The sequence below is a fragment of the Nomascus leucogenys genome, chromosome 14 (assembly GCF_006542625.1).
Source record: "Nomascus leucogenys isolate Asia chromosome 14, Asia_NLE_v1, whole genome shotgun sequence".
In the NCBI taxonomy this organism is placed as follows: domain Eukaryota; kingdom Metazoa; phylum Chordata; class Mammalia; order Primates; family Hylobatidae; genus Nomascus; species Nomascus leucogenys.
This window is the reverse complement of record NC_044394.1, coordinates 29,058,879-29,071,840: the sequence shown is the minus strand read 5'-3', so window position 1 is coordinate 29,071,840 and position 12,962 is coordinate 29,058,879. Positions and strand designations below refer to the sequence as shown.

The 12,962-nt window shown below is 43.9% G+C and overlaps 1 protein-coding gene across 1 annotated transcript; it reads right to left on the bottom strand.

Annotated features, from left to right (window-relative positions):
• Positions 1–3,762: 3,762 nt before the first annotated feature.
• On the bottom strand, positions 3,763–11,219 carry LGALSL (galectin like). The gene is made up of 5 exons (XM_030827847.1): positions 11,094–11,219; positions 10,260–10,331; positions 9,995–10,083; positions 9,146–9,323; positions 3,763–6,912 (listed from the first exon to the last, which is right to left on the bottom strand). The coding sequence occupies exons 1-5, from the start codon at positions 11,127–11,129 to the stop codon at positions 6,769–6,771; spliced, it is 519 nt and encodes a 172-aa protein (XP_030683707.1). The 5' UTR covers positions 11,130–11,219; the 3' UTR covers positions 3,763–6,768.
• Positions 11,220–12,962: the final 1,743 nt, after the last annotated feature.

The window sequence follows — 12,962 nt, the reverse complement described above, 5'->3', positions numbered from 1 at the left end:
GTGATACATGGTTAATTAGAATCTTAGAGTAACAGACCACACTACTCCATGAAGATTCTCATTTAAATAAATGTTTTCAGCAGTTTCTCATTATTTGGGGCATCTCTTCCTTATTCACTTTTTATTATAACACTAAACATCATTTTATGCTGAGCTAAAGGTCGTTATTGCATTAGGAGAAATCTGTGCTCTCTAATATTGGAACAGCTGCAATAATTTAGAGTAAAAAAATCCCTAAGTATATTTTACAAATGCTATTCTAAATATTGCCTAATACACTGCTAATTTTGGCTAGATTTTAAATAAAATGAGAATTCAGTGAAATTATATATAAGGCACATTCTGGTGAATTAGAGCATAGTCTTAAGGATTAGCAGTTTTTACACTGTTTCTTTATAAAACTGTGGAGGATTATTATAGAAATTGGTGTCATGATTATTTTAAACTCTGGCTTTATTAGCTGTAAGAACTGCTTTACTCCTGCATGACCTGCTGTCACCTCTGGCTCTCCAAGCTCACCATAACAAGTGGCATTGCAGTCCTTATTTCCCACAGGAGGTCAGTTAAGGCTGGAGGTTTAAAGCACCAACCTGAGCACACATCACAAATCCAGGAGGCATGGGTGCCCCATTCTCAACTCCTCGTTGTCACCAGAGACTCATCACTTTGCTTACTCCTGTTCCCATCCCAACTGTTTAGGTAAGCTTTGATAATTTGCATCTGTCTTTTTAGAATTAATAATAGAATACTGACAGAAAGGGATGTGTTGGGGTTATTAGCAAACATTTGTTATTGTTCTGACTCATGAAAGCTTGGAAGGCCCCCAAAACCCCACATCATCCCCAAGGCCTGTGGTTGGCTTGCAGCTTCCCAGGGCCTATTATTTAGGGACTGTCTGTGTTGTCCTATCCAACAATGATGCCTCCTTACCCTGTGTTTGCTCATCCAGTCACCATCTTTCCCTGGGAGATGGAAGGGCGTATCAAAGCAAGAGAGTCAGTGGCTATTTCTTCCTCTGCTCTCTAGGTTGGATATTGTTTCTGTACCTTAGATACACCCGTTTTAATTAATTATGAAGTCTATGTTTTGCAAGGCAGGTCTCTGCCTTATGCAGAAGTTTTTTTTTTTTTTTTTTTTTTTAGTGAAAAATCATTGTGAAATTAACCTGGTGATTTGGCAGCAAGTGGCTCGAGGCAACCATGCAGCATTATGTACACACGCAGTTGCATTTTCCTGTAAAAGGAAGCCTTTAAATTCATTTCTACAGTGCCACGAAAGCTTACTTGGGCCACTGCTACTTGCCCTTTGCCTCTTTACAAGCTGTAAGCCACCATGTGGATTTGCATCAGAGAAAACTGAGTTCCACCTTGACAATTCTTCAGTGAATAACTAATTGAAATGCTTACCAAGAAGGAAGACAGGCCTCCCCCAGAACTTTAATCTTTCTAGGAGCAATCGCTATTTAAAATAGGTGTCAGAGTGTCACCTAGGTCCCAAACCAGCCCAAAGAGGGAGCATTTTTACAAGACTCAGTTGAAAGGCAAACTTTCTTTTACTACAGTGTTTCATTTTTGAGGTAGAGGCAGAAGTGAGCAAATGAAATGATAGAGAAATCCTAGAGAAGAGAAAGTTAAGTCAGGGACAATGACACATAGTTGTAATGTTGTAATGATAGTTGCAGGATCTTGGCAGAGAAGGATGTGCCTGTGTTGAAATGTAGTTTTCACAGAATGATATCCATAGATTGGAATCTAGAGGCTTGTACAACCCAACAGTTAGGAGTTCCAAAAAGGCAGGTTACTTAATCTAAGATTCAAGAGACCCAGGACCACCTATACCATCCAGGGTGTTCTTTTTTTTTTTTTTTTTTTTTGAGACAGAGTCTTGCTCTGTCACTGCAGGCTGGAGTGCAGTGGCATGATCATGGCCCACTGCACCTCAACTTCCCTGGCTCCATCGATTTTCCCTGCTCAGTCTCTTGAGTAGCTGGGACTATAGGCATGTGTTGCCACATCTGGCTTTTTTATGTTTTTTTAATTGAGATGTGGTCCCCCTAAGTTGCTCAGGCTGGTCTCAAATTCTTGGTCTCACATAATCCTCTGGCCTTGGCCTCCCAAAGTACTGGGATTACAGGCATGAGCCACCACACCTTGCCCAGGGTGGTTTTGAAAATACAAACCTCTGGGCCCTACTCCAGACCTGCTGAGACAGAAATCTCCTGGGGGCTGGGGGAAGGGGAAAGCTATCTGCCTGTTAATCACACTGAAGTTTAAAACCACCAGAGACCTTTGTCTTTTATACTCCAAGTGACACAGCTCAATAAATACCTGTTGAATGAATGAAGGCCTTAAGGGTTCGTGGCACTCAAAGCTCCAATTATGGATGTATTTTTCAGGCCATCTAATCCAAAATGCTGTCATAACGTAAGTAAAATGTCACATCCCGTAAGGGGCATTCTTAGCCAGGCTAGGGAGCAAGGGAAGCTCTCCTATCTTTTGTCCAACAGCCTCAGCAAATTGTACCTACCTTAACAGGCCTCATTTGCCAGTACTTAACTGCAAAAGCTGTGACAGAGGAAGCAGCAAACCAGCCTCATAATGCAGCACCCTAAAAAAAACGGGATCAATAAAATTAAGGTATAAATAGGGCCCTAGATCTAGCATATGAGTAAATCTGTCACCCAGCAATGACTGAAGTTGGGCAAACTTCTATAAGCCATACAGTTTTATCTGTAGGCTGAATAGCCAAGAGATTAAATTTCTTCCCTAATCATTCAAACCACAGGAAAGAGAAGGCAAGAGAAATGCAATCTTGTTTTTGTATCTACATTGTGCTAAGATTATATTTGCTGATTAAAAACCCACTGCATCCTTCAACATCTAATGGATTAACTGTAGTATATCTATACAATGGAATGCAATAAAAACTATTGATATACACATGAATGACTCTCAAATGCATTATGCAAATTAAGAAGCCAGCTCTAAAATATTACACGTTATACAATTGTTTTTATGACATTCAGAAAAATGCAAAACTATGGGGAGGGAGAATGGATTTGTGGATGCCTAATTAGGGTTAGGAATGGGGGACAAATTTATCTGCAAAGGAGTAGCACAAAGGAATTTTTTGAAATGATGAAATGATCCCGTATTCTGATTAAGATGGTAGTTACATGACTATACGCATATATATTTTTTTTTTTTTTGAGACGGAGTCTCGCTCTGTCGCCCAGGCTGGAGTGCAGTGGCACAATCTCGGCTCACTGCAAGCTCCGCCTCCCGGGTTCACGCCATTCTCCTGCCTCAGCCTCCTGAGTAGCTGGGACTACAGGCACCCGCTACCGCGCCCTGCTGATTTTTTTGTATTTTTAGTAGAGATGGGGTTTCACTGTGGTCTCGATCTCCTGACCTCGTGATCCGCCCGCCTCGGCCTCCCAAAGTGCTGGGATTACAGACTTGAGCCACTGCGCCCAGCGACTATATGTATATGTTAAAACTCAGAACTTTATACCAAAAGAGTGAATTTGCCGTATGCAAATTATATTTTAAAAGAACCCACTGCATTTACCATTCACAATGTAAGTTATTAGGTCTCTGAGGGCCCCGAGAGACTTTTCTTCTGTTTATCAGTGTGGGGAATGCAGGAAAAAGTTATCTTGACGCACAAGTGTGAAAGTGAGGAATCACTGCTAGGCCGCATGGTCTATGCTAAGTACACTATACCTGGCGCCAAATGTAGCATGTTATAAACTGGAAACTGTTTTGTAGAAAATTCCTTTATTATAGTGCAAATAACTTTCAGCAGTGACATAATGTAACAACACATTTAGCAACATTTTACACCACGCAGTAAATAAGAAAGTGTTTCTTTGAAAACACGTCATCATAGGAACATTATTTCTACATTAATGCCAGAAAATGCCAAGGCTGTTTATCTCAAGGCAAACAGGGCTCCCTCCTTCCTTTTGGGTATTTTCTTTTTAACACAAATGAAATGACTTGCCATTTTAAAAAATCCTCAATTCTAAAAGTGATCTCTCAGGGGTTTTGAACTAAGGTCGGCAAGATTTGAAATGGGGCTTCAAAATTTTAAATAATAATTTTAAAACACTTCTGGAATAGCCCAAAAAGCAGAATTCACTTCTATTAAGTTTTAAGTAGATATACACACTCACTCCAACTTTACTGTAGCAATGGACAGATTGTCTGAAGCCTGCTTTCTATTCCCCCAGAGCCTGACTGTTATTTATACTCCTTGGTTTTGGTTATTGCAGAACTAGGGCTCTGGTCAGAAATAACACCTTACATACCCAAATACTTTCCTGTGGAAACTTTAAATTGCACTTTCCATCCTGAAATTCTCACCTTAGACCTCACAGGCCCAGGAGAGGGTGGGAATATTGTTTCCAATTTACAGCTAAAGCCCCTTACTAATTTGGGCTATAACTGAATCGAATCATCACATCATTTAGATTAATCCCAATAGGCTTATCCAAGAGGTTCCCACCAACCTCACAGAGAAACAAACAGTTAACATTGTATTTTCACACTAAGCTGCCTAAGGGCTTGGCTGCTAATGAGTTAGCTGATAGGTAGACAGAATAAGCGTGTCAATTCCAATCAGCTACACGCCCTGCTCCTCTAGTTTCTGCTGAATTATGCAGTGGGTGGGAATGGTTGGCCACTCAAGAGAGTCTTCCTATGGGGCTCTTCCACCATAAGTTGAATCAAAACTCCACAAATGTATTTTAAGGTGCCCTTTAAGTCTCTCTACAAACACTTCTCAAAATTTAGGGACTTTTAAGTGACAAGCCATGAGAAGTTAATCACAGGCTTGAAAATACCTGGAACCACAGAACAGCCCCCACGGAACAGGCTGAATATGGTTAAATAAGTTGGCTGGTACATAAAGCTTTTCAGTGTACAGCCAGTCTTGTTGGATACAGTATCTTCTTATACAATACAATGGAACTGTGCTAAACAGTTTCAAAGTTGAGAAGAATCCAAATGTATCACCTATAAAAAATTCATAATTTTAGTTTATTTTAGACTTTGGTACTGAAACACTGTCTACATTCTCGACACTTGAAAATGACATGGTCACTTCAGTGCCTCTGCATGTTGTGTAAAAAAAAAAAAAAAAAACTCAAAAAAGCAAAGCAGGACAAGGATGTGTCATTACAAGACACAGTATGCTGTACAAACAAAACCTAAATTATATATAAATACACCCCCACCCCAGAACCCTGTCTTCCCTCACCACCTGATCAAAGCAATGCCAAGGGTCCCTCCCTCCAGGGCCAATGCAGCTTTTAAAGTCCAGAACCCAGGACTTTAAGCATCCCTTCCCTTGCAGTGACGTTTACAGTACTGCAACCTCCTGTTGGAGTCACCCTGTTTGATCAGTTCCGTAAGTGCAGGGAAACGCCTACAGCTTAATTGGAAGCATTCACTCTACTGGCTGGATTCAAAGACCTGGAGTCCTGGGAGTTAACCTTTCAGATAAACTAACTGGATCATTTCCTAATCTGGATCCTATCTAATCCTACTATCTCCTCAGAGCCAACACAGTAGGAAGCATCTTCTACTCTGAAGCTTCCAAAGGCATTACTTAGGGATATTGGTGAGGGTCACATAAGAAAAGTTATACAATGAGCTAACAGCTTAAGTTGATATAAATTACTTCCGAGTAAGTTATTCAGGGCCATTTGCTTCTGCTTTACACTGCATTCCACAGTCATTTTCATATTACTCTTTTAAAAGTTTATACTACAGTCACTTTAAAAATTGTCTAAGCAATCACCTTTTTGTGTTTTTGATTAATAACAACTTAATGAGCTATTATATAAATCAAGAGAGAAATAATTAGTCTTAAGGAAGCCAATACCGTGCTAATTCCCAGTAAGGAGAAAAAGCAATGTAAATAGAATTTTACATAACCAACAATAACTTGAAAAGCAGTTTTATCAAAATGGTTTTGCAAAGGTTTCCCAAAAGCACTTACAGCAATTTATATCAAGAGATCCTAAGTTTAGGGGTATGGAGAATCTCAATTCTTTAAAGCAGAAATTCACCTGTTTCATAATTGTAATATGTAATTTTCTCCCCTTGGACCTAAGATATTTATACATTCAAAAGTTTATAACTTGCTGTTCTTGAGACATTGTTCATTCTCTAATACATACATTGAGTATAAATAAATAACTACAAGAAAGCTTCAACAATCTGAATTAACATTATGCTGTGCAAAACAAAAACAAAAACAAAAAACACAAAAAAAAGTCAAACTTTGAACAACCTACATTCTATGTAAATACCCTGACTAAGATACTGGTTGTGCTACACAATTCCACTTTAGTGCAGAAATGCATTGATTTCACTGTACCGTTGTTGTTGGCTTTTTAAGTGTCTTTAGCACTTCTGTTTCTAAGCATTGCCTTGCTTTGAAAAGATGAATAATTTGCTACCAAATCACAAATCATCACAAATCCATTTTAGTTTGGTCTGAATAAAATCCAGCATAAATGTATTATTTTATTCTGGGTATAATGGCTCGGTGTCTTTGTCCCAACAGCTTTCTTCTTAAGGGCAAACCACAGTTGAAGTTGTCATTTGGGTTTAAACTGCACAAAAGAAGAGACAGTGAAACTTGCCATTTGTTTTTTGTTTTCTTTTTAAGTCTCCAGATCTTGCTAGGACACTTCTTCCGGACCAACAGTCAGATAGTTGTGGCACGTGATCCTATTTGAAATAGAGGTGGTTTAAATCAGCCAAGCTTGGTGATCTGGAGGTCTCCGTTTATCTTTATGGTGTCAATTGCAGATAACGTTTGAATGCGATGGTAAAAATCAAAAAGTTGGTGTCCATCCACAAACACTCGGAAACGTGGGTGCTCACAAAGAATTTCCACCTGGAAGAAACAAAATAATAATCCACAATTTCAATGAACGCTACTGGGGAAAACAAACAATACTTCATTTTAGAGAAAGAAAGGCAATATCTTCAGTGGCTCACAAACATCAGAATGCATTGAGACCTGCAGAGGGCTTGTTAGAACACAGATTGTTGTGCTCTACCTCCAAAATTTCTCATTCAGTAGGTATAAGAATCTTGTGTTTCTACCAAGTTCCAAGGTAATGCTGATATTGCTAGAATGGGGAACACGTTTTGGGAACCATTGCTCTACACTATTCAATATAATACCTTTTAAAGATTTAAAATTGCATTGCTTTAACATATCTCCCTTCTCCCTATACTCCAGAAGGTGATGTAACATAGCATAGACTTGTTTATATGGCACTTAATGCCTCCACTGTCATCCCCTGAACAATTCTATACCACCTTTCGAAGGGCCCCTCACAAGGCAGAACTGGTATCCATTAGTAGCAGGCCGTAATAGTCTAGACGCTCAAATATGGTAAGCACTAAGGCAGAGAGAAGGTTACACATAGTAATTACCACTGGACAAAGAACATGTAATTAACAAGGCTTTGTTGAGCCAAACAGAAATACTGGTTCCATAAGGTAAAAGCTTTTTCCTCAAGTAATTTACCATAAAGTTTAATTACTGGTAGTGTGCTATGATGGGTTTATTAAAAGCATTGGTATTCACCATGTAAGGAGGCTCCATATGTGATATTAGTCACATTTAATTCATATTACTAAAATTTTATCCCAAGAAGGGCCTATTTCACTTTAGTTTTGCTGTTGGGAGCATTATATTCCTCCTGGCAGTCAGAAGCTGTGGTTACTCACATTCATGAGCTATGCATTAAGGTTCATCACTAAGAAACTATCCTAGCCAAGAGGAGCCCAAGGGGACATCACCATTCTAGAGAAGGGGGTGAGGAGAGATAACGGGTCAAGGGTGCCTTCCAGAGACTGTAACTAGAAGTGCAACTATCTCAATTCTACCACCAATGCAAAAATCATGGATTCTTATTTTCCCCTCAAAATGTAAGAAGGGAAGTGAAAGAATTACTTCTTCATGAGGCACTTGAACATTTCTAGATGAAGGGTAACCGGTTAAGTGTAGTTCTGTTTTATTGGGCTCATATATAACATGGAGCTTTTAATTGAGTTGTCATTTTTGTGATGTAATGTTAAGGTGTAATGACAATTCATCACTAGGTCTGACCCCTTTTTAACACCATTACTACTTGCGTTTCCCTTTATTATTTTTTTTGACAGAGGCTTGCTCTGTCACCCAGGCTGGAGTGCAGTGATGCAACCATAGCTCACTGCAGCCTTGAATTCCTGGGCTCAAGCAATCCTCCCTTCTCAGCCTCCCAAGTAGCTAGGACTACAGGTGTGTGACACCATGGCAGGCTATTTTTTTTTTTTTTAAAGGCAGGGTTTTCGCTGTGTTTCCTAGGCTGGTCTTGAACTCCTTTGCTCAAGCAGTCCTCTTGCCTCAGCCTCCCAAAGTGGTGGGATTACAGGCACAAGCCACTGTGCCACTACTTGCCTCTCTTATTTGGCATTGCCTTTCATAGAGGAAGGGACTGCTAATGCTGCTTGATTGGATGAAAAGTTTGGATTGTGCTTCTTGCCCAGAAGATAGTGGGGAGCAAATCTTTATTCATCCAGCCCCAAGGGAAGGAATTTGTCAGCCACACAGCCTGTAACCATGAAATAGACTGAGGCTAATTAATCCAGAGGGGGAAACAAGGACACGAACATGGCCTCATTAGCAAAGGGAACAAGAGAAAATGAAATGATCATCATCATATTCTTTAAAATGTCATACAAATAAGAGAGCTACTTATTAGCTCTCAATCTTATTAATATTTATTAATATTTAATAAGTGGGTACTTAGTATTGATTAATCAATCAGATATTTGGGGGTAGGTATCTACTATACGTTGGGTACTACATAGAAAAGTTACTTACTCTTAACAATTTGGACATGTAAATATGGGTCTTTTTAAATGTATGAGCTGAATAGAACTAAGAAGTTACTACGGCAAGTGTTAATTTATATCAGCAAACAGAGCTCTTTTGATCTTTTTTTCACCACTGGGTGACAAATTTCCTGGACATGCAGAAATTCTGGCTGCTTCAAGTGTTCTTGGCACACACTAGGTAAGTCGAACATTATCAGCCTGCCAGTGGCTGGAGCCGAGGCACTCGAGGTACTCACCCTGAATGGCTGGTCTGGAATGAATGGAAAGTAAGGGATTGCTGACTGTTCTTCACCCCTCTCCCCAGATATACAAGAATTTCTGAGTAGCTGCCGATCCGTGAACACAGCTTTGAGTTCGATTGCCACATCGGCAGGAGGGTCTTCCGAGTCCCCACAGGTCAAGCTGATTGCAAAGCTGAAAAGAAAATCATCCCACTGATTTAGGGTTGGATATAAAAACATTTCAAAATGACCCAAGTGCTTATATTTCCTCTTCCTCCTCTGGGTTTGTCCGTTTTTAAGAGGTCACTACTCTTCCAGAGACGTTAGATTATGGAGAAGTAAGTCAAACCAGTTTATTTTGTTACCTAAAGCAAGCTCTGGTGAAAACTTTGGTGAAGTCGAAAATGACTAAAATTAGAGATTTCAAATACCCTAAAGCGACCACACATCTATGTCTTAATCCACTTCGGAATTCTCAAAAACAGCCACAGAAATTGACCAGGGGAAATAATGTTAAGTTGGGTTCTTATTCATCTTGATAGTTCTTGCTCCTGGCACCATGTTTCAAAACCATAAAAAAAAAAAAAAAAAAAAAAAAAAAAAAAAAAAAGTCCTTTGGCCTCCCTAAGGGTCAAAGAGAAAATGTGGGCCTATATTTATAATCTCTGATATAAATAGCTGTCTGGAGAAATGATGGCTGGGATTCATACACATTCTTTTCATGGGAACATGGTACTTTCTTGGCACTGGCAACTAGCAACACTGTCCACAGGAGAGGAAGAGTAGGAGTGCTAAACCACAACAGGAGTGGGCAGGGCTCAGCCACAGCCTGATAGTTCTGTCCTGACAAAGACTCTGCCTTACCTCTCTGGGTTGAGGTCTACGATGCCCATCACTAACACCTTCTTGCCTGGTCTCATGCCACCTTTAATGTGCCCACAAAATGGAACTATCTGAAAAGGGTGGGAGAAGAAAAATGAATTTTACAGCCTATTAGGGAAGAGCCAAGACCTCAGATCCTGAAGGCCTGACCCATTGGAAAATGCAATAAACGAATAAAATTTTAAAAAGCAATGAGAAAGGAGGAAGGTACAGGCAGAGACACAGAGCACAGAGCAAAATCATTTACCAGTCGTGGGAAGTACACGTCCGCTTGAACTGGAGAGCTCAAAGAGTTGTTTAAATGGCCATCATCTAGTTTCTAAAAATAGAAGTACACAGATTGGCTTTCCATGGGCTCTTTTTTGGGGGGCTGGAGGAAGAACCCACACAGATGTGGTGGAATCCAGCAGCCTTCCACATGCACACAGTGTCTGCAGATGATGCCTCTTCACCGTCTCTTAGATAATCTCATAACCCCCGAACAAAAACCATCTTTTCCACCCGGTAGTTAAGCCTCTGAAGATCCGCAGACCCTTCAGATCCAGATCAAAATCAAGGTCAAGGTCCACCGAGGAGCCAGAGCCCCACGCCGGAGGAGGACAGGCCCCTCTCCAACCGCAAACGCTTCTGGAAGCGCGGTGGGCCAGGCCTGTCCTCCGGGACGTGACTGAAGTGGAGCGGCCGTGCTCAACTTCTCTCGGGAGCCCCGGGCGCCGACCCATTTCCAAGGGGGAATCCCCGGGACGTCGGGGGCGGTGGCGGGGCGCGCGCCCCGGACACACTCACCCACGCGCACACCTGGCTGGCGGTTGCACGGCACAGAGGGGGCTGTCGGGCGCCCCGACCCGCCATCCTCCCCAAACTCCCTCCCCAGCCCAGAGCCCTGCAGCCCGGGAGCCTCTCCAGCCCCCAACACCGGCCGCACGCAGCCGGCGGCTGCTAACAGGTACCGGGCGCCTTCCCATGCGCCGGGCGCTGGCCGGGCCTGCGGCTTCTCAGCACCCCAGCACTGCTGGAGCAGGCGGCGGCGGAGTGCGGGACGGCGGGGAGGGGCACCTCGCGCGCGCCCTGCCACACTCACCACCACGGCATCGCTGTCGGCCACCGATCCCGCCATCTTCTTGCCCGGCGCGGCGGGGTACGTGGGACGCAGCGCGCGGGCGGGGATCCCGGGGCTGTCCTGCGCGGGGCGGGGGCGGGGGCGCGGGTCCGAGCTGGCGCGGGCGCGCGCACACACGAGGGGGCGCGCGCGCGCACGCCCGGGGCCCGGCGCCGACCTGGCAGGCACAGCCTGGGAGGAGGGGAGGGGAGGGGAGAGGAGGGAGGCAGCGGGGGTCGGGAGGGCGAAGGTGATTGCTTCGGCCCGGAACGGCCCCGGACCCGGACCGACGCTGCTGCTTGCTGCCGCTGCCGCTGCCCGACCAAGAAAGGTGGCGAGGGCCGTGCTGCATCGGCCCTGGGCAGCATTTAAAGGCCTCCGGGGCCCGGCTCGGGAACCGGGAACAGGGCGGGGACCCGGCGGGGCTGCCGCGGCTTGCTCAGCGGGCCCTACCCCTCGGCCATTGGACGGTGGTGGAGGCCGGGGCGGGAGGGACGGGCCTGTCCCGGTGCGGGAGGGCGGGGGCCCTGTCGGCGCTCACCGGCCAGAGGGTGGGCAGGGCCAGGGCTGGAGAAGTGAGGGCCCGAGCCTGTCAGGTGACAGGTGCTCGTGCCACCCGCGCCCTTCCCTCCAGCCTCCTTCCTCCTCCTGCCACGTCCTGGGCGCTGGAGGGGCGATGGGAGGCGAGGTCGAGGGAAGGTTGGGTGCTGGGGGTGGTATTCCAGAGTGGGAGACTCGGCAGGATTTCTTTCAGATGATTCCAACAAAATCGGGGGAAGGATTCATTCTGCTCTCTAGGGCAGAAAGAGAATGGAAGGTCTGAAGGCTTGCAGAAATAAATGTGTGACCTGAAAGAAAGAAGCAGAGAGGACTGAAGGTAGGGACCTTTCTATCCCAGGAGGCTAGATACAGAAAGGTCTCTCTTCCCTGTGGAAGGACAGGCAGGTCTGGGCGTCCCTGGACTCTCTCGGGCAGGAGTCTAAGCCTTACCAAATCAAAGTGGGCGCAGTCACTGTCCTCAGAGAGCCTCCATTGAGCCCTGTTTCTAACAAGTCACTTGCCCAGTCTGGGGTAGTCAGCTCTTCACTGAAAATCTCCTCATACCCTTTGTGGAGTACTTCCCAGGGGATACACACCTCTTTTATTCAAGCCAGAAATTCCTTTATGGCATTTCCACACTAGGATGATTATGTAACTTCTCAGATAAAGCTGTATCAACATATCCTCTATTAGGTGACATCCTTGGCTGAAACATTCCATTGCATGAATCACCGGGGCGTTCTACGCTAATAAGCAGGGAGCATGTGTGACCTACTGCAGTCCTAGAGGGCCCCTCAGAGGCTCCTTTGCTCCTTTTTTTTTTTTTTTTTTTAAATTGAGACGGAGTCTCCCTCTGTGGCCCAGGCTGGAGTGCAGTGGCACGATCTCAGCTCACTGCAACCTTCGCCGCCCGGGGAGGCTTCTTTCTAGTCACTGCAATTGGCTGTGTGGCCTAGAACATCACTGTGGCTTTTGTGTCTTAGTTTTCCCTTTATGGACCAGAGCTAATGATGGTAATCTCAGTTGAGCAGGGAGAATTACCTGCACACGCCTGTAAGCCTCAGTCATATCCTCTGGAAGTGGTTCTCGAACTAGATAGAGGCTGAAGCACAGTACGCTTGTGGCTGCAGCAAACTTTGTTTACCAGTCTTAGCTCAAAATCACTCTTTATTACTTTAAAATATTAGGCACTTAAAGGAAATTATTGACATTTGAAAGCGTACTTTATTATGTATCAATTTCTGAGAGTCTGGTATAGGGAAGAAGCATTAAAGTGCAGTAGTTCTTTGTCATTAGCTGAGTGACACAATA

What these genes read in the sequence shown, in the direction of transcription:
- LGALSL (XM_030827847.1), bottom strand. Translation starts at nt 11,129, where the DNA reads ATGGCGGGATCGGTGGCCGACAGCGATGCCGTGGTG. An exon ending in CCGACAGCGATGCCGTGGTG is followed by an intron (nt 10,332 to 11,093) that starts GTGAGTGTGGCA and finishes TTCTATTTTTAG; the next exon opens with AAACTAGATGATGGCCATTT. An exon ending in TTCCAGACCAGCCATTCAGG is followed by an intron (nt 6,913 to 9,145) that starts GTGAGTACCTCG and finishes TGTTTCTTCCAG; the next exon opens with GTGGAAATTCTTTGTGAGCA.